At 39.2% G+C, this 27,843-nt stretch overlaps 1 protein-coding gene across 9 annotated transcripts in view; it reads right to left on the reverse strand.

Annotated features, from left to right (window-relative positions):
* ALPK1 (alpha kinase 1) overlaps positions 1–27,843 on the reverse strand; it is a 157,271-nt gene that overhangs the window by 68,469 nt on the left and 60,959 nt on the right. For 3 of the 9 annotated variants that reach the window (XM_064383990.1, XM_064383989.1, XM_064383988.1), the window contains 3 exons: positions 16,671–16,751; positions 4,202–4,278; positions 3,692–3,860 (listed from right to left, as the gene is read on the reverse strand). In XM_064383990.1, coding sequence (XP_064240060.1) covers positions 3,692–3,860; positions 4,202–4,210 — 178 coding nt within the window. In that variant the 5' untranslated portion in view covers positions 4,211–4,278; positions 16,671–16,751. Of the gene's footprint in view, positions 1–2,270; positions 3,585–3,691; positions 3,861–4,201; positions 4,279–10,401; positions 10,511–16,670; positions 16,752–27,843 lie in introns of those variants that run through there. The other 6 variants (XM_064383991.1, XM_064383996.1, XM_021676391.2 and 3 more) reach the window with 4 other exon arrangements.

Here is a 27,843-nt window from a genome sequence, read left to right on the forward strand (position 1 = left end):
GAATTCTGAAGTACACATGTGATGCCGGAGTTATGAATAAAGGATTATGGACCTGCATACATGATTGCTGGCTATAAATCTCTAGGTACTTGTCTCACAACCCTCTCATACTCAACATCCAAAAATGAACTTATCACCTTTTTCTAAATCTGTTTTCCCTTCTAAATCTCTATTGTGATGACTGGCACCACCATTCACTAAGTTCCCCAAATCTGAAACCCAGGAGTCCGTCTAGACTTTGTGTTCTCTTTTCTTCCCCAAACCTAATTGGCTCTCAAATCCTGTGCCTCCTAAAATCCGTTTCCTCCTCTTGCTAGGCAGTAATTCTTGCCTGAATTGTTACTTGCATCTTGCTCCATCCACTTCATCTTGCATATTGCTGATCCTCATTTTTCTAAAAACAAGATGGAACAGGCCATTGCCCTGCATATAAATCTTCAAAGGTTTTGAAAATCCTGTTCTGGTTGTTTGGATCGCCTTCCCCCAGTGCCTTGTGACCAAATTCTGGCCCACCGACTTAGGCACTCAAAGCAAACATTGCCACTTCTCGCCAGTCTGCTGTGAGCTCGCCGTGGAATTGAGTGCCCGCTCTGAGCACTTCCAAACCCAAGGGAGCAGGCTCTTTTCAGCCTTCATCCCACTGCTCTGTAACTACCTCTGTCTTTCACTGGACTGTTAGGTCCCTGAAGACAAGCATCATGTCTCAACATTTGTATAAGTCACACCACGATGGGTGAAAGACCAGTATGATTAAAAGACAAGGTTCATCTTCTAGCTGGCCCTTTGAAAATATTTTTATATCATCTACAAAAAAAAATGGTTCATCTAATATCTATGTGAAACATACCAAATACAGCAAAAGAGATGAATGACAGGAAGAACAAAAGAAAAATGGAGAGGGAAAACCTAACTTGATCTGTGATCCCTTTTTACGAACAATTTAGCCACCAATTGGGCCAATGTAAGGAAGTTTTCTAGTAGGGAAGGACTGTTTGGCATTGAGGGGATATCACATGGGTCATACCAATGAATGATTCACCTTGATTACCAAGGATGGCTTGCAGTTATCACACTGAAATTACCACCCCTTATCCCCACTGAGCAGTCCAGGACTACTGAGCATCTACTGTGTGACTGATGGCATTCCCCCTTGAAAGCTGACCCACAGGATTAGGGACCTGTGTGGCCACATTCTACTGGAAAGCCTGGCTCTCTTACAGTCACTGACATAATTTCAACTTGTGAAATTGTTTTCAACATAGTTGTAGAGAACATTTCTTCAAGAGCATTTCTAAACAGTTACGGATGGGAAGACAATTTAGCCCTGTTTGCTTAGGACAGTCCTGTGTGGTCCTTATTAACGGTGCTCCTTTTCATTCTCAGAAATGCCCCGGTTTGGCTAATAAATTATTTAAATTATTTAAACGCTGAGTCAAAATGAGCAGTCACATGACAAAGGAAATGTGATTTCTGGGTTCATAGAAGTTTATCATACTTTGGACTGAGTAGTTTTAATGTTTTCAAATTTCTTCACGGTAATGGAAAAGACTGTTCTTTGCAACTAACTTGTTTTTGCCTCCCTTTTGGTTTTGCACCCTTTCCCCACACCTCACGTCAGAACGTCCTGCGAGGTACCCTGAAATAAAATATGCCTCTCGGAGGTTGCGGTGAGCCGAAATCGCGCCATTGCCCTCCAGCCTGGGTAACAAGAGCGAAACTCCGTCTCCAAAATATATATATATATATATATATATGCCTCTAAACGATGTTTTAAAAATGTATCTCTGGCTTTCAGTTCCTTCTCCATCTCTGGGGAAGTTGCTGGGGTAGTCACCCATGCTGACAAGGACAATTCTGAGGGAAAAGGAGGGGGTCGAGAGGAGGAGGGAGAGGAATAAAAACCTCAGTGTTTGTGTTGCAGTCTGCTGGCTCGCCCCGCCGCCATAAGTGACCCTGTACTAATGCCTTTCTCTGGGAGCACATGCGGTGACGACATCGGTGGCGGCGCGACCCGCCTGCTCGAGCCGCTCCGCAGCCACCTGCCGAGGGAAGGGCTCCGGTGCAGGCTGCACCCCATCCGCGCGGTGGGCTCGCGGGGGACGCGCAGCGCCGCCCTTCGGGTGGGCTGATGCTGTGGCTGCCAATGGCTCCACATAGGAGGCGTTCTTCCCCGTCCGTTTACTGCCTTCAGCCAACGCCGGGCAGTCAGCCCCAGACCCAGCAGTAACCTCCTCTGCCTCTCTGATCACTTACTTCCCCAGGCAGCTTACCTGAAGGGCCGTGTCTAATTCAGTGATTTTACAGCCGTGATTTGCCTTATCTGGAACTAAACTGATTACTTCTCCTATTCTGTGGCACTCGGGAAGAAAAAGAAAAAGAAAATGCTACTCAATTGGGAGCTCAGAGTCTTCACTAGGGAGAACACAAAGCTTAAAGGAATTTGGGCTGAGGAAGACAAAGGGTGTGGTGTAGTGAAAGGGCGAGAAAAACTTCAGTGGAAACAACAGAACACAACACACCGCCCCTGGGGAGAACTAGGGCCAGCCATAGAGCATATTCTGTAGGTGCCAAGTACCTGCCATTCCCTGACAAAGGCTGACATCTGTGAGAGTGATCTCAGGCTGACAGGCACATGGAGCCAGGAAGCAAAGTCACACATTGGTGTATTACAGAAACTGAGGCTGTGAAATGACTGGACGTAGGCTATTTTGTCTCGAAAGGAGGACAAATGACAGGTTACAAATAATTAAGACTTCCATAGTGCCCTTGTAAAAATGTATGTGCCTGTGTACAAGAACTCAGGAGAAAAGACTTTCCCAGAACCTTTTCCCATTACATAATGAACAACCACAGCAAAAAGCAAGGCGTGTGTATTTTCTTTGGGAATCTTATTTCTGTGAGGAATAGCAAAGTGCTAAAAATACTGAGAGAAATATTAAAAGCATGTAAAAAGGACAATATTTATGGAAGTGGAGGAAAATTTATTCAAATGCTAAAAATAAATCTAAAAAAAAAAGAGTTGCTCAAAAACTGTTTAAAGAAGGAACAAGAATTGCCTGAACTTTCTAGACTTTGTGATGGAAAATTCCCAATGTCTTATCTAAAAACTCTGAATAGCACAATCAATGAAATGAGCAAAAAACCAAATTCTTAAACTCTGATAATGATGCAATCAGTATTTACCAAGATGAGAGAATTTATTTTACAAATGGCGTGAGAATATAGCATGAGGATCGTATTGGTGACTAAAAAACCGAGATTGGGCTGGTGAGATGACATATTTGTGGAAACCCTAGAAGTCTATGGAAACTGATGAGGCAAAAAATCCTAGTTTGAAAAAAAGTATGTGTCACCATTCAGAAATTGCTTCAATTTTTTAATAATTGAAATTTACGTGCACCAGCCAACTTGGACCCTTTGTTCTTCTTGAACTAAACTGTTTCTTGTTGCCTCATGTTTACTGAAGCCTAAAATTAGAACTGACAGCAATTCACTGCAACAAAGTGGGCTTCCTCCCCTGCCTGTCCGCCTGCAGCCCATGTCCCATTCATGCCCTAGAAATCCACTCATCTCTCGGTGGTCATCTGCCAAGAGAAGAAAAATAGGGCAGAGATGAGAACGTGTCGTTCAGGCAAGGGAGAGGAGAGTGAACCTGCTGGCTCACCCCTGGTGCCTCCCATCAGAACCTCACCTCTGCAGCGCTGGTCCTCGCTCTTGTCCTCTTCTGACACATCTGGCGCTTCCAACAAGAGCTGGTCCAGCACTTGCTTGCACTCTTCCAGTATCGCGGCTACAGCTTTTTGAGTATTCATGATGATTACGATGAATTGGGAGTCCCTGGGTCTAGGGTGATCAATTACCTAGGAGAAGACATTGATTCTCAATAAAAGAGCCCCTTGAAGGCTTAAATACCTGGTGAACAAAAGAGAGAGAAAGATGATTCACTGAAGCATCATCAATTATCTGTAAGACTCAAGCAGGGAGGGATAATAGGGCAAGTGCAGGAAAATACATGACAGCCCCCGAGGACTTTATTAGAGGAGTGTGTGAAATTACTGCAGGGCCTGGCTAGATGGGCAGCACCTCGAAGGCTTCAGAGCACAGAAGCGAGAGGGACCTGGTACAGACCCTGGTTATCCACAGTGACGTCAGTGGAATCACAGGAGCCAAATGAAATGAATGTACTACATGATTTATTTACCTTCTGCATACTTCACATCAGTGCCTCTGGAGCTCAGTGGCACCACACTCTGCTCTCTGGAAGTCCACAGGAAGCATCTGGCAAACAGTTCTAATATCAGACACTAGTACACGGTAATATGAAGTTGACCACTCTCATAACCCACTGCTGATTTCCCCCGTGCAGTATTTGTCACAGTATTTAGCATGATATAATTTAGACCAAGATAGGCAATGACAGATGCCAAATTTAAAGCTCTTCACTGCCAGGCACATTACCAAGTAAAATAGAGAACTGATATCCTGGAAAACCCAATGTCCTAAATCTATCATATGGATGGGTCTGTCATACGGATCTACTTATATTGTCATTTAACATATATGCAATTGAGAGATTGCTTATGTAAGTATTAGTGTGATCAATGAGCTATTGCCGTCAAGGTTATTTCAAGAAAGAAATAACTTACCAACAGTACAAAACATGCTTGACAAATAAATAGAAAAACATTATTCGATTAACACATCTTTTTCTCTATCTTTCTTTTGTTCAAGTATTACATTGTAAACAAAAGACAGGAAGTTATTCTCTTTTAGACATTGCCAGAATAGATAGCAGAGCTGCTGCCAGGTTTAGATGCTCCTGGAGGGCATGTAGAATTTTATTACCAAAGTGAGAGAGTCTGAAGGGAAAGAAAGTAGTAGACATATGGATGGCTCCTGTTATTCTCTCTGAGCTTATGCATGCAATGAAGTAACTATTGAAAGTATTAAAGCAGTGAATTATTGTGTTGCTGTTGGGATTAAATGTGCTCTACTACCCAGGGGTTTCTTAACTAACTTTAAGAAGTTGGTTCTGAATTTGAAATAGCAAGAAAGTCTTTTTCCCTCTCTCTCTCATTTTCTATTCTGCGACTTGACAGGAGCAGAAAATGAAAGCTGAGCTAACTGTGTCATCTAAATTTTGTGTTATTCATACTAACCTAGCAGGTACACTCCGTAGCTCCATATACTTTGTGTTTAAACACACACATGCATTACACACACACGCATTACACACACACATTACACAGCTAGAACTGCCAAAGCAAAGCCTGAGGTTATTACAAGCTTGTTTCATTAAAAATATTAACGTATTTGTTGATGAAGAACACAAGCAGAGTGCTCAAATACAAAGTTCGTGTTACGTGAAAGGGCATTCCCTTAAGTGAGTACTGAGGAATTAGTCACTAAGAGCAAGTCCATCCATTGGTGTCGCTGCATCATTTTTTGGTAATTCTTGCAATGTTTCAAACTTTTTCATTATTATTATATCTGTTATGGTGATCTGTGGTCAGTGATCTTTGATGTTACTATTGCAATTATTTTGGGACATCACAAACTGTCTCGGAGCCAGCAAACTTAATCCATGAATGTTGCATGTCTTATAACTGCTCCACTGACCACTCATTTCCCCATCTCTTTCCCTCTTCTCAGGCCTCCCTATTTCCTGAGACACAAAAATATTAAAATTAGGTCACTCACTAACCTACCATGGCCTTTATGTGTTCAAGTGAAAGGAAGAGTCACACATCTCTCACTTTACGTCAAAAGCTGGAAATGTTAAGCTAAGAGAAAAAGGCATGTTGAAAGTCAAATAGGCCAAAAGGTTAGTTAGCCCAGTTGTGAAAGCAAAAAAAAATTTCTTGAAGAAAATGAAAAGTGCTACTCCAGAGAACAAGCAAGCGGTAAGAAAGTGAAACGGCCTTATTGCTGATATGGAGAAAGTTTAATGGATAGGGGATTAAACCAGCTGCAACACTCCCTTAAGGCAAACCCTAATCTAGAGGAAGGCCCCAACTCTCTTCAATTCTATGAAGACTGAGACAGGTGAGGAAGCTGCAGAAGAAAAGTTGGAAGTTAGAACAGGTTAGTTCATGAGGTTTAAGGAAAGAAGCCATCTCCATAACTAAAGTGCAAGATGAAGCAGCAAGTGCTGATGTAGACGCTGCAGCAAGTTATATAGGAAAGCTGGTTAAGGTCATTGATGCCCGACCTGGGCCCCATAGGGAGACCCTGTCTCTACAAAAAATAAAAAATTAGCTGGGTGTGGCGGTGCACACCTGTGGTCCAAGCTACTCGGGAAGCTGAGGTGGGAGGATTGCTTGAGCCCAGAAGATCGAGGCTGGAGTGAGCTGTGATTGCACCACCACACTCTAGCTGGGTGATAGAGCAAGACCCTGTCAAAAAAAAAATTATATATATATATATATATATATATATATAACTGATGAAGGTGACTACACTAAACAACAGATTTTCAATGGTGACAAAACAGCCTTGTATTGAAAGAAGATATCATTTGGGACTTTCATATCTCGAGGGGAGGAGTTAATGCTTGGCTTCAAAGCTCCAAAGGACAGTGTGACTCTCTTGATAGAGGCTAATGCAGCTAATGGCTTTACATTGAAGCCAGTGTTCATCTGCTGTTCTGAAAACCCTAAGGCCCTTAAGAATTATGCTGTCTGCCTATGCTCTATAAATGGAATAGCTAAGCCTGATGAGAGCTTATCTGTTCACAACATGGTTTACTGAATATTTTAAGTTCCCTGTTGAGACCTACCTCTCAGAAAAACAGATTTCTTCAAAATATTATTGCTCATTGACATTGTACCTGGTCACTCCAGAGCTCTGATTGAGATGTACAAGATTGATGTTGTTTTTATGCCTGCTAATACAACATTCATTCTACAGCCCCTAGGTCAAGAAGTAATTTAGACTTTTAAGTCTTATCATATAAGAAATACATTTCATAAGGCTATAGGTTATAGTGATTACAGCTTATATATTTTACAGTAATTCCTTTGATGGATCTGGGCAAAACAAATTCCTCTAATGGACCTTCTGAAAAGGATTCACCATTCTAGATATCATTAAGAATATTCATGATTCATGGGAAGGGGGCAAAATATCCCCATTAACAGGAATTCAGGAGAAACTGAGTTCAAACCTCATAGATAACTTGGAAGTGTTCAAGTCTTCAGTGGTGGAAGTAACTGCAGATGTAATGGAGATAGCAAGAGAACTAGAATCAGCAAAGCCTAAGATATGACTGAATTGCTGCAATCTCATGATAAAACTTAAATGAATGGGACATTCTTCTTATAGATGGGCAAGGAAAGTGGTTTCTTGAGATGAAATCTACTCCTGGTAAAGATGCTGTGAACATTGTTAAAATGGCAACAAAGTATGTAGAATATTACATAAACTTAGTTGGTAAAGCAGCAGCAGGATTTGAGAGGATGACTGCAATTTTGAAAGAAGTTCTATTGTGGCTGAAGGCTATCAAGCAGCATCACATGCTACAGAAAAATCTTTAGGAAAAGGATGACTCAATCCATGTAGCAAACTTCACTGTTGTCTTAACTTAAGAAATTGCCACAGCCGCTCCAGGCTTTAGCAACTGATTAGTAAGCAGCCATCAACATTGAGGCAAGACCCTCTACCAGCAGAAAGATTAGGACTTGCTGAAGGCTCAGATCATCAGTAGCAATTTTTTTTAAGAAATAAAGTATTTCTTAATTAAGGTGGGTACTTTTTTAGACATAATATGATTGTACACTTACTAGACTATAGTATAGTGTAAACATTACTTTTATTAGTGTTATGCACTGGGAAATAAAAACATTCATGTAACTCACCTTTCTAATATAAATTTTTTTTTTTAGAGATGGGTGTCCCTATGTTGTCCAAGTTGGACTTAGACTTCTAGGCTCAAGTGATACTCCTGCCTCAGCCTCCCAAGTAGCTGGGATTACAGGTGTGCACCACTGCACTTGGCTTTGTGTGACTCTCTTTATTGTGATACTTGCTTCTGTGCAGTGGGTTGGAACTGAATCCACAATATCTTTGAGGTACACTTGTACAAATTTAATCTCTTTTTTGTTTAGGATACCTCAAAAACATATTTCTGCATGGATTGGGTGTTGAACTAAAAGGTTTGCAATGTCCCTTTTACCTCAAATGTCTATGAGCCCAATGTTTTATGTCACAAACTGGCTATTAGCCTGCCTACCTATGAAAAGAACTAAGCAGTAAAGACTGCTCAGAATTTTATCCTTATATATACTACTATTGCAAAGAGTACAGCAGCATATGTTCATTCCTTCTAAGTACTTCAGTGAGCTAATAAAAGAATTAATTAGTGGAATGCAGTGAACAACAGGCCATGCAGCAATGATATCCCATTCCCATCATGCCTTAAGAGAGGAAGATATTGACTAAAATGGGGGGTTAGCATTGAAATTTAAAAATACATTTGGTGGTTTAGAAGGTTAAGAATAAACTTGGCTTGGAGTGAGCTGCAGATAAGCTGGAGACTCATTTTTCTTCATGTCCAAAATTAAAGCAAGAAGAGGGTTCTCTTTCCTAGCATTTTGTTATAGAACTTCATCTAGAAAGGGAGGTATAACAAAGAAATAGGAAGAGCTCATGCACAAATAAATAAAACTGCATTCTAATATAATTTTAGTAGCACATCATCCTTTTGTCTAAAGGCTTATGTTTTCTTCATATTGTATCATTCCCTTAAGGTAGAAAGTAGGCTTTTGTTGAACTCATAGAAACAGAGAGTAGGGTGGTGGTTAACAGAGACTGGGGGATAGGGGAATTAAAGAGATATTGGTCAAAGGATACAAAATTTCAGTTAGATGGGAGGAATAAGTTCAGGAGACCTACGGGATGTCATGGTGATGATAGTTAAAAACAACATATTATATACCTGCAAATTGCTAAGAGAGTAGATTTTAAGTGTTCTCACCACAGAAAACAGTATGCGAGATAATGTTAATTAGTTTGATTTAACCATTCTACAGTGTATGACCATAAATATATATAACTTAATCTGTCAATTAAAATAAAACTTAAAAAGAAAGTAGTTTTTTATATTGAGAAATTAAAGTAAATTTTAATTGCTCTGTTTCTAGAAATGACTTAAGTAGAAACAGAATATAGTAATGAAAAGAGGACCTAGAAATAGGAAACCAAGGCACACAAGAGTGTTCAACAGATATGTGTTGATTAGTTCTACTTTATACTCTATCATTAACTATTTGTAAGACTTCTGAGACTCACTTTTGAGCTTGACTTTTCTCATCTGTATTTTTGAGGGAGAGGTTGAGACAATTGTTAAGATCTTCTAGCTCTTAAATTACATACCCAGCAGCAGTCTAGATAGACCATGTTGTTTATTGCCAAAGAATATTTGATATTTGTTTATTAAGAAATTCCCTAGCTCTTTTGAGAACCCTCACAGGTAGTTTTTATGTATGTATATTTTTGTGTGGTTAGAAATATTGGCTTGAATTTCAGAAGTTGATCACTAAATATACTTATTTCCTTTGGTTTCCTCACTTGCAACACCAATTCCTGCTGCACAAGATCATAAATCTCTTCCTTTTGTCTAAGTGATGTGAAAGAGAGATAGGGCATGCAGTTGCATGAAGGCAAACCACAGGACTTGACCTAATCACTTGAGTAAAGCTAGGGCAGATCAATGGAGGCTTCTCTGAGGCTGTGATGCCTCAATTAAGCTTTGAAAGAGTGATAGGGCTTAATGAAGTTAAAATGGTGGGGAATGGCTCTTATGAAGAAGGAAATAAAGAGGGAATGAAAGGCGGACAGGTTGGTTGAACTAGAGATAATAGGAGAAAGTTGATATGAGGTAAGACTGGAGAGTTCAATAAGGGCTATGCAGCACATCTGTTCCTGGCAAAAATTTGTATCTTCACTCTGAGAGTGCTAGGACACTACTGGTAGCAGTAGGACCATGGCCAGATTTGTGTTTGGAAAAAATCACTCTGTTTTAGTGGGAGCTTGCAGGGAGGTAACTGCAGGAAGATCAGTTAGGTATTATTGCAAATGGAGGAAGAAACAGCTGATTGGAAGTAAGGAAAGCATGGGGCTCAGAGAGATATTATTGGGTAACAGACATTTGTTAGCATTTTTTTAAATTGCATTTTAGGTTTTGGGATTCATGTGAAGAACATGCAAGATTGTTGCATAGGTACACACAGGGCAGTGTGATTTGCTGCCTTCCTCCCCATCACCTATATCTGGCATTTCTCCCCATGCTATCTCTCCCCAACTCCCCACCCCCTGCTGTCCCTCCCCTATTTCCCCCCAACAGACCCCAGTGTGTGATGCTCCCCTCCCTGTGTCCTTGTGTTCTCATTGTTCAACACCCACCTATGAGTGAGAATATGCGGTGTATGATTTTCTATTCTTGTGTCAGTTTGCTGAGAATGATGGTTTCCAGGTTCATCCATGTCCCTGCAAAGGACACGAACTCATCGTTTTTGATGGCTGCATAGTATTCCATGGTGTTTATGTGCCACATTTTCCCTGTCCAGTCTATCATTAATGGGCATTTGGGTTGGTTCCAGGTCTTTGCTATTGTAAACTGTGCTGCAATGAACATTCATATGCATGTGTCCTTACAGTAGAATGATTGATAATCCTTTGGATATATACCCAGTAATGGGATTGCTGAGTCAAATGGAATTTCTATTTCTAGGTCCTTGAGGAATCGCCACACTGTCTTCCACAATGGTTGAACTAATTTACACTCCCACCAACAGTGTAAAAGTGTTCCTATTTCTCCACATCCTCTCCAGCATCTGTTGTCTCCAGATTTTTTAATGATCGCCATTCTAACTGGTGTGAGATGCTATCTCAATGTAGTTTTGATTTGCATTTCTCTAATGACCAGTGATGATGAGCATTTTTCATATGTTTGTTGGCCTCATGTATGTCTTCTATTGTAAAGTGTCTGTTCATATCCTTTGCCAACTTTTGAATGGGCTTGTTTGTTTTTTTCTTGTAAATCTGTTTTAGTTCTTTGTAGATTCTGGATATTAGCCCTTTGTCAGATGGGTAGACTGCAAAAATCTTTTCCCATTCTGTTGGTTGCCAATTCACTCTAATGGCTGTTTCTTTTGCTGTGCAGAAGCTGTGGAGTTTGATTAGGTCCCATTTGTCTATTTTGGCTTTTGTCACCAATGCTTTTGGTGTTTTGGTCATGAAGTCCTTACCTACACCTATGTCCTGAATGGTTTTGCCTAGATTTTCTTCTAGGGTTTTTATGGTGTTAGGTCTTATGTTTAAGTCTTTAATCCATCTGAAGTTATTTTAGTGTAAGGTGTCAGGAAGGGGTCCAGTATCTGCTTTCTGCACATGGCTAGCCAGTTTTCTCAACACCACTTACTAAACAGGGAATCCCTTCCCCATTTCTTGTTTTTGTGAGGTTTGTCAAAGATCAGATGGTTGTAGATGTGTTGTGTTGCCTCCAAGGCCTCTGTTCTGCTCCATTGGTCTATATCTCTGTTTTGGTACCAGTACCATGCTGTTTTGATTACTGTAACCTTGTAGTATAGATTGAAGTCCGGTAGTGTGATGCCTCCCACTGTGTTCTTTTTGCTTAGAATTGACTTGGCTATGCGGGCTCTCTTTTGGTTCCATATGAAGTTTAAGGTGGTTTTTTCCAGTTCTGTGAAGAAGGTCATTGGTAGCTTGATGGGGATAGCGTTGAATCTGTAAATTACTTTGGGCAGTATGGTCATTTTCACGATATTGATTCTCCCTAACCATGAACATGGAATGTTTCTCCATCTGTTTTTGTCCTCTCTTATTTCATTGAGCAGTGATTTGTAGTTCTCCTTGAAGAGGTCCTTTACATTCCTTGTTAGTTGTATTCCTAGGTCTTTTATTCTCTTGGTAGCAATTGTGAATGGCAGTTCCTTCTTGATTTGCCTCTCTTTAAGTCCGTTATTGGTGTATAGGAATGCTTGTGATTTTTGCACATTGATTTTGTATCCTGAGACTTTGGTGAAGTTGCTTATCAGTTTCAGGAGATTTTGGGCTGAGATGATGGGGTCTTCTGGATATACAATCATGTCATCTGCAAATAGAGACAATTTGGCTTCATCCTTTCCTATTTGAATACCCTTTATTTCTTTTTCTTGCCTGATTGCTCTGGCTAGAACTTCCAGTACTATATTGAATAGGATTGGTGAGAGAGGGCATCCTTGTCTAGTGCCAGATTTCAAAGGGAATGCTTCCAGTTTTTGCCCATTCAGTATGATATTGGCTGTTGGTTTGTCATAAATAACTTTTATTATTTTGAGATACATTCCATCAATACCTAGTTTATTGAGAGTTTTTAGCATAAAGGACTGTTGAATTTTGTCGAAGGCCTTCTCTGCATCAATTGAGATAATCATGTGGTTTTTGTCTTTGGTTCTGTTTATGCGATGAATTATGTTTATAAACTTGCATATGTTGAACCAGCCTTGCATCCCCAGGATGAAGCCTACTTGATCATGGTGGATAAGCTTTTTGATGTGCTGTTGCAATCAGTTTGCCAGTATTTTATTGAATAGTTTTGCATCTATGTTCATCATGGATATTGGCCTGAAGTTTTCTTTTCTTGCTGAGTCTGTGCCAGGTTTTGGTATCAGGAAGATGTTGATATCATAAAATGATTTGGGAAGGATTCCCTCTTTTTGGATTATTTGGAATAGTTTCAGAAGGAAAGGGACCAGCTCCTCTTTGTATGTCTGGTAGAATTCGGCTGTGAACCCATCTGGACCTGGGCTTTTTTTGGGTGGTAGGCTCTTAATTGCTGCCTCGACTTCAGACCTTGTTATTGGTCTATTCAGGGTTTCAACTTCTTCCTGGTTCAGGCTTGGGAGATTGCAAGTGTCCTGGAATTTATCCATTTCTTCCAGGTTTCCTAATTTATGTGCATAGAGTGGTTTGTAATAATCTCTTATGATGGTTTGTATTTCTGTGGAATCTTTGGTGATACCCCCTTTTTCATTTTTTATTGCATCTATTTGATTATTCTCTCTTTTCTTTTTTATTAATCTGGCTAGTGGTCTGTCTATTTTGTTGATCTTTTCAAAAAACCAGCTCCTGGATTTATTGATTTTTTGTAGGGTTTTTTGTGTCTCTATCTCCTTCAGTTCCTCTCTGATCTTAGTTATTTCTTGTCTTCTGCTAGGTTTTGAGGGTTTTTTAATCTTGCTCCTCTAGCTCTTTCAATTTTGATGATAGGGTGTTGATTTTAGATCTCTCCTTGCTTCTCCTGTGGGCATTTATTGCTATATATTTTCCTCTAGAGACTGCTGTAAATGTGTCCCAGAGATTCTGGTATGTTGTGTCTTCATTCTCGTTGGTTTAGAAGAACATCTTTATTTCTGCCTTCATTTCATTGTTTATGCAGTCAACATTCAAGAGCCAGTTGTTCAGTTTCCATGAAGCTGTGTGGTTCTGAGTTAGTTTCTGAATTCTGAGTTCTAACTTGATTGCACTGTGGTCTGAGAGACTGTTTTTTATGATTTCCGTTCTTTTGCGTTTGCTGAGGAGTGATTTACTTCCAATTATGTGGTCAATTTTAGAGTAGGTGTGATGTGGTGCTGAGAAGAATGTATATTCTGTAGATTTAGGGTGGAGAGTTCTATAAATGTCTATTAGGTTTGCTTGGTCCAGGTCTGAGTTCAAGTCCTGGATATCCTTGTTAATTTTCTCTCTCATTGATCTGTCTAATATTGACAATGGTGTGTTAAAGTCTCCCACTATTATTGTGTGGGAGTCTAAGTCTCTTTGTAATTCATTAAGAACTTGCCTTATGTATCTGGGTGCTCCTGTATTGGATGCATATATATTTAGGATCGTTAGCTCTTCTTGTTGTATTGATCCTTTTACCATTATGTAATGTCCTTCTTTGTCTCTTTTCATCTTTGTTGGTTTAAAGTCTATTTTATCAGAGATGAGAATTGCAACTCCTGCTTTTTTTTGCTCTCCATTTGCTTGGTAAATCTTCCTCTATCGCTTTATTTTGAGCCTTTTTGTATCCCTGCATGTGAGATGGGTTTCCGGGATACAACACACAGATGGGTTTTGGCTTTTTATCCAATTTGCCATTCTGCGTCTTTTGATTGGGGTATTTAGCCCATTTACATTTAGGGTTAATATTGTCATGTGTGAATTTGATCCTGCCATTTTGATGTTAGCTGGCTGTTTTGCCCATTAGTTGATGCAGTTTCTTCATTGTGTTGATGCTCTTTACCATTTGATATGTTTTTGGAGTGGCTGGTACTGGTTGTTTCTTTCTATGTTTAGTACCTCTTTCAGGAGGTCTTGTAAAGCAGGTCTGGTGGTGATGAAATCTCTGAGTAGTTTCTTGTTCTCAAAGGATTTTATTTTTCCTTCACTTATGAAGCTTAGTTTGACTGGATATGAAATTCTGGGTTGAAATTTCTTTTCTTTAAGGATGTTGAATATCGGCCCCTACTCTCTTCTGGCTTGTAGGGTTTCTGCTGAGAGATCTGCTGTCAATCTGATGGGCTTCCCTTTGTGATTAACCCAACCTTTCTCTCTGGCTGCCCTTAGCATTTTCTCCTTAATTTCAACCCTGGTGAATCTGACAATTATGTGCCTTGGGGTTGCTCTTCTAGAGGAATATCTTTGTGGTGTTCTCTGTATTTCCTGGACTTGAATATTGGCCTGCCTTGCTAGGTTGGGGAAGTTTTCCTGGGTAATATCCTGAAGAGTATTTTCCAGCTTGGATTCATTCTCTCTGTCACATTCAGGTACACCTATCAAATGTAGATTGGGTCTTTTCACATAGTACCATATTTCTTGGAGATTTTGTTCATTCCTCATTACCCTTTTATCTCTAATCTTGCCTTCTCATTTTATTTCATTGAGTTGATCTTCAACCTCTGGTATCCTTTCTTCTGCTTGGTCAATTTGGCTGTTGAAACTTGTGTATGCTTCGCGAAGTTCTTGTGTTGTGTTTTTCAGCTCCATCAATTCACTTACATTCCTCTCTAAGTTGTTTATTCTCATTAGCATTTCATCAAATCTTTTTTCAAGGTTCTTAGTTTCTTTGCATTGGCTTAGAACATATTCTTTTAGCTCACAGAAGTTTCTTATTACCCACCTTCTGAAGCCTGATTCTGTCAACTCATCACACTCATTCTCCACCCAGCCTTGTTCCCTTGCTGGTGAGGAGTTGTGATCCCTTGTAGGAGGGGAGGCGTTCTGGTTTCAGGTGTTTTCATCATTTCTGGGCTGGTTTCTTCCCATCTTTGTGGCAGTATCCACCTGTCGTCTTTATAGTTGTTGACTTTCAGATTGGGTCTCTGAGTGGACGTCCCATTTGTTGATGATGAAGTTATTTCCTTCTATTTCTTAGTTTTCCTTCTAACAGTCTGGCCCCTCTGTTGTAGGACTGCTGAGGTACACTCCAGGCTCTGCTTGCCTGGGGATCACCTGCAATGGCTGCAGTACAGTAAGGGTTGCTGCCAGTTTCTTCTTCTGCCATCTTTGTCCCAGAAGGATACCCGCCAGATGCCAGTCTGAGCTCTCCTTTTTGAGGTGACTCTTTGGATATATGGGGGTCAGTGAGCTGCTTGAGGAGACAGTCTGTCCTTTATAGGAGCTCAAGTGCTGAGCTGTGAGCTCTGTTGTTCATTCAGAGCTGCTGGGCAGGTACATTTAAGTCTGCTGCAGCAGAACTCATAACCCCCCTTTTTCTTTTCCCAGGAGCTCTGTCCCGGGGAGTTAGGGCTTTATTTATGAGTTTCTGTTGTGCTGCTGCCTTTTTTCAGGCTACCCTGCCCAGCCAGGAGGCAGCCTAGTCACTGTCTGCCTGCAGAGACTTTGCTGAGCTGCTGTGGGCTCCGCCCAGCTGCCATGTGAACTTCCCTGAAGTCCTGTTTATATGGTTGTAGTTAGAACTGCCTCGGCAATGGTGGCCCACCTCTGTAATGGCAGACTCTCTCTGTAATGGCAGACTGCCTCAGCAATGGCAAACTACCTCTGTAGTGGTGGACTGCATCGGTAATGGCAGATGCCCCTCCCCACAGAGCTGGACTGTCCAGGGTTCAGCTGTGCTTGCTGTGAAACTCTCAATCCAGAGCATTTCTGATTCCTGTTTTTTTGTGGGGGTGGGACCAGCTGAGCCTGATCACCTGGCTCCCTGCCTCAGAGCCCCCTTTTTTTTTCTTTTTTTAGTTGAATGGTCGATTCTGTCTCCCAGGTGTTTCAGTCACCTGTTGAAAAGGCACCAGGATCTGTGTGATTTCCCGGCAGTGCCCCACTGTGCCAGCTGAAACAGCCACGCTGAGATTCATGGCACTTTTTTGCCCGGGAATCTCCTGGCCTGGCTCCCTGTTTCAGTTCCCTTTTTAATCAGATGAATGGGTGATTCTGTCTCCCAGGAGCTCCAGTCGCCAGCTAAAATGGCGCCCGGACCCATGTATTTTGTACGGAGAACCGCTGCTCCACGGCACCGGCCCAAACAGCCCGGCCGGCAAAAACAGCCGCACTGGCCAAAACAACCGCGGAGGCTGAACCAGCTGTGCTGGCAACCCGTGGGTCTCCTCTGCCTGGGAATCTCCTGGTCTGTGGGCAATAAAAACCCATCTGGAAATGCGGCATTCACTCACCCTCCGTGCTTTCGCTAGGAGCTGCAATCCTGAGCTGCTGCTAATCTGCCATCTTCTATGATGTCTGTTAGCATTTTTAAGCTGCATTAAAAGGGAGAAGAAAAATATCAGGACTTTCAACCAGAGCAATGGTATTAGAGATGTAGAAAACTGGAGAGAATTGAGAGCTGTTTGGGGAATAAATGCAATATTGGCATTGGATGGATATGAATGTTATTAAGAAAAAGTACCAGTTTCTGCTTCACCATAGCTCAAAACTTAATGGACCACGTTACCATGTTTTGAGACAAGGAGTGTAGAAGAGATGGTCTAGGAAAAGACATAACTACATCTTCTATTCTGTATCTCTACCTATAAAAGTAAGGAAGATAAATCACATTATCCACAATAAGAAATCATATTTTAGCCAAGACGACATTTCTAAAAAGTAAGAAGAGATTTCTAAGGTAATTCATATTTAGTACTTGGAACTCTCCAGAAATGTGCTGAAGACATTTATACTTTCTGAAAGTCGTAACATTTTCCCTTTTCTCTGTAGAATTCAGAGGAGACAATAGGAAAAAAACACTGTAACATGAGAAACACTTTGGAATCCAACCATCTGCCCAGACTTGTATGGTTCATTGTTAGGCATAACAGAGGCTGGAGCCCAGGAACTTTCCTTCAGGCAACAGTCCTGCTGAAAATTTTGGTCAACTTCATTTATGAAAGAATCATTTTCAATCTTGACACATATCAGTTTTTGCTCCCCGGAACTGTGGCATTCTGTGAGCTGTATATTGTTTTTAAATTTAAATAATGAGAGTTCCCCAATATGTTTGGTAACCAATGAATTGCTTTTTCTCGTTTAACATCCCTCCCCTGTATCTTTTTTCTTAAAAATCAAATAGAAATGGTCCAGGAAAAGCAATCAGACATACAAACAGATAATTCTAGAATAAATACCTAACAAAGTTAGAATGTTACACTTTAAGGCACAAGTGCACACTCACAGCTAACTAGTCATGTGTTTATATAGTCTGTGTGTGATTTTGACATACAAATTCTTCAGTTCTATTGGTAACTTAGAATTTAGCTGAGTGGCTGAGTTATGGGATAAATGACATATCAGCCATCATAAAAAGTAAGCAAACCAGTGGATTATTCAAAGCCCCATTTCTTTTAGCATCTATGTTTGAGTGTTTTTCACTGCACAGTTAGTACCCCTATTAGGGAATAGGTCAGAAAAAATTAAATGACTCCAAATATATGGCATTGTCTACTGATCGCCACTGCTACTATAACCCACTAGACAACTAGTCAGAATCTCCAAGCTAGAATATGCGGAGAAGAGTAAAGAAGTATGAGTGATAATCTTTACTGTTAAGGAATTTATCATATAATTAGAAGGATAAGATGCAAATATATTAAAGAGTAAACTAGATAACTATGCAGGGCATATAATACACAATTGTTTTCTGAATGCTCAATTTAAATTATCTATGTTGGAATTGAGTTAATCCTTGGTTAGATTCATAAGCAAGCCCACAGAACCTATTTAATTCATATATAATTATTCTAAAACAACTTTTCTCTTCTTTTTTTTCTTTTTGAGATTGACTCTTGCTCTGTCACCCAGGCTGGAGTCAAGTGGTGCAATCTTGGCTCACTGCAAACTCTGCCTTCCAGGTTCAAATGATTCTTGTGCTTCAGCCTCCAAGTAGCTGGGATTACAGGCACATGCCACCACACCCAGATAATCTAAAATTACTTTTTAATCTACACTCATTTCTCACATTGTTTCTATGAGAAAATGTATTCTGGTCTCTGATGTACAACAAGAATACATTTCTCTATCAGGCACCAGCAATGACAATCCAGCATAAGCAGATTAAGAATCAGACAGAATTTCTAGAAATACAAATATAATAACTAAAATTTTCAAATTAAATGAATGCATAGATTTGATAAAAAATATTCACTCTAGGCCAGGCTTAGTGGCTCACACCTGTAATCCCAGTAATTTGGGAGGCCGAAGTGGGTAAAGCACTTGAGGTCAGGAGTTCGAGACCAGCCTGGCCAACATGGTGAAACCCTTTCTCTACTAAAAATACAAAAATTAGCCAGGTGTGGTGGTGTACATGGTGGTGCAATAAATTATAGGTAGCCAGCTGCTTGGGAGGCTGAGGCAGAAGAAACTCTTGAACCTGGGAGGTGGAGGTTGGGGTGAGCCAGGATCATGCCACTGCACTCCAGCTTGGGCAACAGAGCAAGACTCTGTCTCCATAAAAAAAGAGAGAGAGAGAGAGAGAGAGAGCTCTAGCTGAAGATATAGAATTTTTGAACTGGATAATAAATCAGAACATATCACTTAGGATTCAAATGAAAAAAGTCAAAGAAATAGAATATATGAATAGAGGCTAAAAAAACAGGTAGAAAAGGTCTAACATATTTCTAATCAGAGTCTTAGATGAAAAGAAGAGGGAGCAGCAGTAGAATCATTTGGAGAGATAATTATGATTGCAAATTTTTCAAACAGGAGACAGAAATATAGTATCTTTTTTTATCCATGGGAGAATGGTTCTGGGACCCTCCACAGATACCACTTTCAAAGGATGTTCAAGCCTTTTGTATAAAATGGTGCAGTATTTACACATTCTCCCCTTATTTTAAATCATCTCTAGATCATTTATAATACCTAATATAATATAGTTGTTATGCTGTATTTTTGATTTTTTAATATTTATATCTTTTTGCCATAAAAAAAACTTTCATTATAATTATTTGTAAGACAGAAACTAGTAAAAAATACAGATAAAAAGGAAAACTGAAATTCTCCTTGATCCTAACATTAGAAATAACCAGTTAATATTCTGAGGTATAGTGTTCTGTTTTATATGCATATACATGTTTTTAAAATTATAGTTGGGATCAAAAGTATGTATACTGTTTTATAATGTACTTTTAATTTACGTATTTATTTATTTTATTTTAATAGGTTTTTGGGGAACAAGTGGTGTTTGGTTACCTGTTATAAGTTTTAGGGAACAAGTGGTGTTTGGTTACAAGTCCTTTATTGCTGATTTCTGAGATTTAAGTGCACCCACCACCTGAGCAGTACACTGTACCCAATGTGTAGTCTTTCATCCCTCACCCCCTCACACCCTTTTCCCTGAGTCATCAAAGTCCACTGTGTCATTCTTATGCCTTTGTGTCTTCATAGCTTAGCTTCCACTTATGAGTGAGAACATACAATGTTTGGTTTTCTATTCCTTTACTTCACTTAGAATAATGGTCTTCAATTCCATTCAGGTTGCTGCAAATGCAATTATATCATTTTTTTTTATGGCTGAATAGTATCCCATGGTATAGATATACTACAATTTCTTTATCCACTCATTGATTGGTGGGCATTTGGACTGGTTCCATATTTTTGCATTTGTGAATTGTGCTGCTGTAAACATGCATGTGCAAGTATCTTTTTCATTTAATGATACCCAGGAATGGGACTGCTGGATCAAATGGTAGTTCTACTTTTAGTTCTTTAAGGGATCTACACACAATTTTCCATAGTAGTTGGACTATTTACTTTCCCTCCATCAGTGCAAAAAGTGTTCCCTTTTCACCACATCCACATCAACATCTATTATTTTTTGGTTTTTTGATTGTGGCCATTCTTCCAAGAGTAAGGTGGTATTGCATAGTGGCTAAGATTTACATTTTCTGATCATTAGTGATGTTAAGCATTTTTAAAATATGTTTGTTGGCCATTTGTACATCTTCTTTTGAAAACTATTCATAACCTTAACCCACTTTTTGATGGAATTGTTTGTTTTTTTCTTGCTGATTTGTTTAAGTTATTTGTAGATTCTGGAAATTAGTCCTTTGTTGGATGTATAGATGGAGAAGATTTTCAAGTTTGTTTGTTTACTCTGATGATTGTTACTTTTGCTGTGCAGAAGCTTTTTAGTTTAATTAATCTCATTTATTTATCTTTGTTTTTGTTGTATTTGATTTTCTTGGGTTCTTGGTCAATAAGTCTTTGCCCAAGCCAATGTCTAGAAAAATTTTTCCAATGTTATCTTCTAGAATTTTTATGGTTTCACATCTTAGATTTAAGTCTTTAATACATCCTGAGTTGATTTATATAGAAAGATGAGGATCCAGTTTTATTCTTCTACATGTGGGTTGCCAATTATCCCAGCATAGTTTGTTGAATAGGGTGTCCTTTCCCCATGATAGATTTTTGTTTGCTTTGTTGAATATCAGTTGATTGTATTTGGCTTTATTTCTGGGTTCTGCATTCTGTTCCATTGGTCTATGTGCTTATTTTTATACCAGTACCATCCTGTTTTGGTAACTATCGCCTTATAGTATAGTTTGAAATCAGGTAATGTGATGCCTCCAGATTTGTTCTTTTTGCTTAGTCTTGCTTTGATTATGTGGGCTCTTTTTTGGTTTCATATGAATTTTAGGATTGTTTTTTCTAATACAGTGAAGAATTATGGTAGTATTTTGACAGGAATTGCATTGCATTTGCAGACTGCTTTTGGTATTATGGTCATTTTCTACCAGCCCATGAGCGTTGGGATATGTTTCCATTTGTTTGTGTTGTCTGTGATTTCTTTCAGCAGTGTTTTGTAGTTTTCCTTGTAGAGGTCTTTCATCTCCTTGGTTAAGTATATTCCTTAGTATTTTTTTTTTTTTTTTTTTTTTTTGCATATATTGTAAAAGGGATTGAGTTTTTGATTTGAACGTCAGCTTGGTCACTATTGGTGTATAGCAGGGCTACTGATTTGTGTACATTAATTTTGTACACCAAAACTTTGTTGAATTTATTTACCAGTTCTAGGAGCTTTTTAGATGAGTCATTAGGCTTTTCTATAATGGTTATAAATCATGTCATCAGCAAATGGTGACAATTTGATTTCCCCATTATCAACTTAGATGCCCTTTATTTCTTTCTCTTGCCTGATTGCTCTGGCTAGGACTTTCAGTACTATGTTGAATACAAGTGGTGATAATGGACATCGTTGTCTTCTTCCAGCTCTCAAGGGTAATGCTTTCAACTTTTCCACGTTCAGTATAATGGTGGCTCTCAGTTTATCATAGATGGCTTATATTACCTTAAGGAATGGCCTTTCTATGCTGATTTTGCTGAGGGTTTTAATCATAAAGTGATATTGGATTTTGTCAAATGCTTTTTCTGCATCTATTGAGATGATCATTTGATTTTTGTTTTTAGTTCTGTTTATGTGGTGTATCACATTTATTGACTTGTGGATGTTAAACCATCCCTGCATCCCTGATATAAACCCACTTGATCATGGTGCATTATCTTTTTGAAATGCTGTTGGATTCTGTTAGCTAGTATTTTGTTGAGGATTTTTGCGTGTATGTTCATTCGGGAAATAGGTCTGTAGATTTCTTTTTTTGTGATGTCTTTTCCTGGTTTTGGTATTAGGGCAATACTGGCTTCATAATATGATTTAGGGAAGATTCCCTCTTTCTCTGTCTTTTGGAATAGTGTTAATAGGATTGGTGCCAATTCTTCTTTGCATGTCTGATAGAATTCAGCTGTGAATCCATCTGGTCCTGGACTTTCATTTTTTGGTTACTTTTGAATTGTCATTTCAATATCACTACTTGTTATTGGTCTGTTCCAACTTTCTATTTCTTCCTGTTTTAATCTAGGAGGGTTGTATATTTCCAGGAAATTATCCACCTCCTCTAGGTTTTTTGGTTTATGCACGTAAAGGTGTGCATAGCAGCCTTGAATTATCTTTTGTATTCTGTGATATCAGTTGTAATATCACCCATTTCTTTTCTAATTGAACTTATTTGGATATTCTCTCTTCTTTTCTTGGTTAATCTCACTAATGGTCTACCAGTTTTATTTATCTTTTCAAAGAACCAGCTGTTTCTTTTTTTTTTTTTTTGTATTTTTTAAAAAAATTTAATTTAGTTCTGCTCTGATCTTGGTTATTTCTTTTCTAATGCTGGATTTGTATTTGCTTTGTTCTTGTTTTTCTGGTTCCTTGAGGTGTGACCTTAGATTGTCTATTTATGCTCTTTCAGGCTTTTTGATGTAGGCATTTAAGGCTATGAATGTTCCTCTTAGCACTGCATTTTCTGTATCCCAGAGGTTTTGATAGGTTGTGTCACTATTATCATTCAGTTCAAAGAATTTTTAAATTTCAGCCTTGATATTATTCTTGACCCAACAATCATTTAGTATCAGGTTATTTCATTTTCACGTATTTGCATGGTTTAGATGGTTCCTTCTGGAGTTGATTTCCAATTTTATTCCACTGTGACCTGAAAGGGTACTTGATTTAATTTTGATTTTTAAAAATTTGTTTAGACTTGTTTTGTGGCCTATCGTATGGCCTATCTTGGAGAAAGTTCCATGCACTGATGAATAGAATGTATATTCTGTGGTTATTGGGTAGAATGTTTGTGAATATCTGTGAAGTCCCTTTGTTGTAGGATATAGTTTAAATCCATTGTTGCCTTGTTGACTTTCTGTCTTGATGACCTGCCTACTGTTGTTGGTGGAGTATTAAAGTCCTCCACTATTATTGTGTTGCTGTCTATCTCATTTCTTAGGTCTATTACTAATTCTTTTATAAATATGGGAGCTCCAGTGTTAGGTGCACATATATTTAGGATTGTGATATTTTCCTGTTGGACTAGTCCTTTTATCTTTATATAATATTCCTCTTTTTCTTTTTTAACTACTGTTACTTTAAAGTTTGTTTTGTCTAATGTAAAAATAGCTATTCTTGCTCAGTTTTGATATTCATTTACATGAAATATCTTTTTCCACCCCTTTACCTCAAGTTCATATGAGTCCTTATGTGTTTGGTAAGTTATTATCCATTCTGCCATTCTGTATCTTTTTTATTTGAGCGAAAAGGTAACTTTTTATTCCTTTAACAATAAATGTTTCAAACTATGTGAGGTATTTTACATTTTCTAATCAAATATTCATGCACACATAATCATATGGAGAATTTAAATTGAATAATATATATGATGATAACTCCTTTTTTGAGCAAATTGATCAAGTTGAGTTTTATTAAATATGTTTGCATTTTTTTTCAAAGAAAAAGACTTGCATATATTTAATCCACAGCATTTTCAAAATCAAAATCTGGCATTTTTCCCCATGTTATCCCTCCCCAACCTCCCCACTCCCTGCTGTCCCTCCTCTAGCCCCCCCAGCAGACCCCAGTGTGTGATGCTCCTCTCCGTGCATCCATGTGTTCTCATTGTTCAACACCAGCCTATGAGTGAGAACATGCAGTCTTTGATTTTCTGTTCTTGTGTCAGTTTGCTGAGAATAATGGTTTCCAGATTCATCCATGTCCTGACAAAAGGCACAAACTCATCGTTTTTTATGGCTGCATAGTATTCCATGCTGTATATGTGCCACATTTTCCCTGTCCAGTCTATCATTGATGGGTATTTGGGTGGGTTCCAGGTCTTTGCTATTATAAACAGTGCCGCAATGAACATATGCGTGCATGTGTCTTTATAATAGAATGATTTATAATCCTTTGGGTATATACCCGGTAATGGGATTGCTGGGTCAAATGGAATTTCTATTTCTAGGACCTTAAGGAATCACCACACTGTCTGCCACAATGATTGAACTAATTTATACTCCCACCAACAGTGTAAAAGTGTTCCTATTTCTCCACATCCTCTCCAGCATCTGTTGTCTCCAGAGTTTTTTAATGATTGCCATTCTAACTGACATGAGATGGTATGTGAATGTGGTTTTGATTTGCATTTCTCTAATGACCAGTGATGATGAGCATTTTTTCATATGTTTGTTGGCCTCATACGTATCTTCTTTTGTAAAGTCTCTGTTCATATCCTTCACCCACTTTTGAATGGGCTTGTTTGTCTTTTTCTTGTAAATCTGTTTTAGTTCTTTGTAGATTCTGGATATCAGCCCTTTGTCAGATGGGTAGATTGCAAAAATCTTTTCCCATTCTGTTGGTTGCCGGTTCACTCTAATGATTGTTTCTTTTGCTGTGCAGAAGCTCTGGAGTTTAATTAGATCCCATTTGTCTATTTTGGCTTTTGTTGCCAATGCTTTTGGTGTTTTGGTCATGAAGTCCTTGCCTATGCCTACATCCTGAATTGTTTTGCCTAGATTTTCTTCTAGGGTTTTTATAGTGTTAGGTCTTATGTTTAAGTGTTTAATCCATCTGGAGTTAATTTTAGTGTAAGGTGTCAGGAAGGGGTCCAGTTTCTGCTTTCTGCACATGGCTAGCCAGTTTTCCCAACACCATTTATTAAACAGGGAATCCTTTCCCCATTGCTTGTTTTTGTGAGGTTTGCCAAAGATCAGATGGTTGTAGATGTGTTGTGTTGCCTCCAAGGCCTCTATTCTGTTCCATTGGTCTGTATCTCTGTTTTGGTACCAGTACCATGCTGTTTTAATTACTGTAACCTTTTAGTATAGTTTGAAGTCAGGTAGCATATGCCTCCAGCTTTGTTCTTTTTGCTTAGAATTGTCTTGGCTATGTGGGCTCTCTTTTGGTTCCATATGAAGTTTAAGGTGGTTTTTCCAGTTTTGTGAAGAAGGTCATTGGTAGCTTGCTGGAGATAGCATTGAATCTATAAATTACTTTGGGCAGTATGGCCATTTTTATGATATTGATTCTTCCTAACCATGAACATGGAATTTTTCTCCATCTGTTTGTGTCCTCTCTTATTTCCTTAAGTTCTTTTTTCTTTGTCTATTTGGAATGTTTCTCCATCTGTTTGTGTCCTCTCTTATTTCCTTGAGTTCTTTTTTCTTTGTCTATCAGATTGGTTTAATTTGAAAGCTTTGTCTTTAGCTCTGAAGTTCTTCTACTTGTTTAATTCTGTTGCTGAGACTTTCTAGTGCATTTTACATTTCTCTAAGCATGTCCTTGATTTATAGAAGTTGTGACTGTTTTTTGTTTATGCTATTTCACTTGGGATTTTTTCATTACTATCTTTTTTTTTTTTTATTTCTTTAATTTGGACTTCACCTTTCTCTGATGCCTCCTTGATTGGCTTAATAATTGATCTTCTGAATTCTTTTTCTGGCAATTCAGAGATTTTGTCTTGGTTTGGATCCATTGTTGGTGAGCTAGTGTGATCTTTTGGGGTTGACAAAGAACCTTGCTTTGTCATATTACCAGAATTGTTTGTATGGTTCCTTCTCATTTGGTTAGACTATGTCAGAGAGAAGATCTGGGACTCAGATCTGCTGTTCAGATTCCTTTGTCTCATGGGTGCTCCCTTGATGTGAGGCTCTCCTCCTTCTTCTAGGAATGGGGCTTCCTGAGAGCCAGACTGCAGTGATTGTTATTGTTCTTCTTGATCTAGTCACCCAGCAGAGCTACTGGGAAGTGTCTGCAAGGAGACCTGTGATGTGATTCACCTTTAGGCCTCTCAGCCATGGATACCAGCACTTGCTCCAGTGCAGTGAGGGTCCTTGCTTGTGTTTTTGTTTAGTGCACTTGTTTTGTGTTCGTTGACCTCCAGCCAGGAGGTAGCACTTCCAAGAGTACATCAGCTATGGTTGTATAGGGAGGATGCAAACTTGCCCTAGGGTCAGTCAGTGGGTAGAACCATAGAGCTCCCAAGAAAGTATGTCCTTTGTCATCCCTACCAGGGCAGGTAGTGAAAGATCATTAGATGGGGGCAGGGTTAGGCATGTCTAAGCTCAGGCTCTCCTTGGCCAGGGCTTGCTGCAGCTGCTGTGGGGGATGGGGATCTGGTTCCCAGGCCAACGGAGTTATACTCACAGGGGATTAAGTCTGCCTCTGCTGCATTACACACACAGGTCGCTAGAGAAGTGGGGGGAGCGCCAGCAGCTACATGCCTCACCCCGCTTCCAGGCAGCCTACAGCCCTAAAGGCCAGTCTCACTCCCACTGTGCCCCTTCCCCAACAGCACTAGGTTTACTTCCAGGCAGCCAGTGAACAGGGCTGAGAACTTGTCACAGGCTACAAGCTTTCCAGTTGAGAAAGCAAGCTGACTCACAGTTCCTCAGTTGTCCCACAGAGCCTGCAGAGGCAATCCACCTCCATCAAAGGGTCTGTGGATTATCTCGGCTTTCCTGGTATGTTCCTGTGGTGGTTCTTGGTATAAAACTTCACAGTGTGGATCTCTGCATGCTGTTCTGTCCTTCTGAGTGGGAGCTGCAAGTTAGTCCTGCTTCCTATCCATCATTTTCTGCTTATCTCTTTTTTCAATTATTTTCAATCCATGGTTGGCTGAGTCTGTGGATGTGCAAACTGAGAATAGGGAGAGGCAACTGTATCCAAAATACTCTGGATCCTCAAGCAGGATAAATAATAAATTAATATCCATATATAGGAATACCATAATGAAGCTATGGAACACCAAAGACAGAATCGAACGAGAAGAAAGAACTTCAGAACTTGAAGACAAGGCTTTCGAATTAAACCAATCTGACAGACAAAGAGAAAAGAATTTTTTAAAAAATGAACAGAACCTCCAAGAAGTCTGGAATTATGTTAAAGGACTAAACCTACAAATAATTGGTGTTCCCAAGAAAGAAGAGAAATCTAAAAGTTTGGAAAATGTATTTTAGGGAATAATCAGAGAAGACTTCCCTGGCCTTGGTAGAGATCCAGACATTAAAATACAAGAAGCTCAAAGAACAACTGGGACACCTGGGAAATTTATTGCAAAAAGATTATCACCTAGGCACATAGTCATCAGATTATCTAAAGCCAGGACGAAGGAGAGAATCTTATGAGCTGTGAGGCAAAAGCATCAAGTAATCTATTAAGGTCCAACTGTAAACAAAATACTCAGGATCCCCAAGCAGGATAAATAATAAATTAATATCCATATATAGAAATACCATAACGAAGCCATGGAACACCAAAGACACAGACGATCTTTAAAGCAGCTAGAGAGAAAAGACAAATAACTTTCAAAGAAACAGCAATGGGCTTACAGTTGCTTACTTAAAAGCAACAATGTAAGCAAGAAGACAGCAAATGAATATCTTTCATATGCTGGGGAAGAAAACCTGCCAAATAAAGGTATTTTAAAAGAAACACCAATAGATCATCACTAAGCAAATTTCTAAAGTATGTACTTTAGAGAGAAGAAAGATCATTGATCAAGGGCTTGAGAGTCAAGTAGAACTAATAAGCAGAAAAACTTG

The sequence above is a fragment of the Aotus nancymaae genome, unplaced genomic scaffold (assembly GCF_030222135.1).
Source record: "Aotus nancymaae isolate 86718 unplaced genomic scaffold, 86718_ANA_hifiasm-v0.15.2.pri h1tg000033l, whole genome shotgun sequence".
NCBI classification, from domain to species: Eukaryota; Metazoa; Chordata; class Mammalia; order Primates; family Aotidae; genus Aotus; species Aotus nancymaae.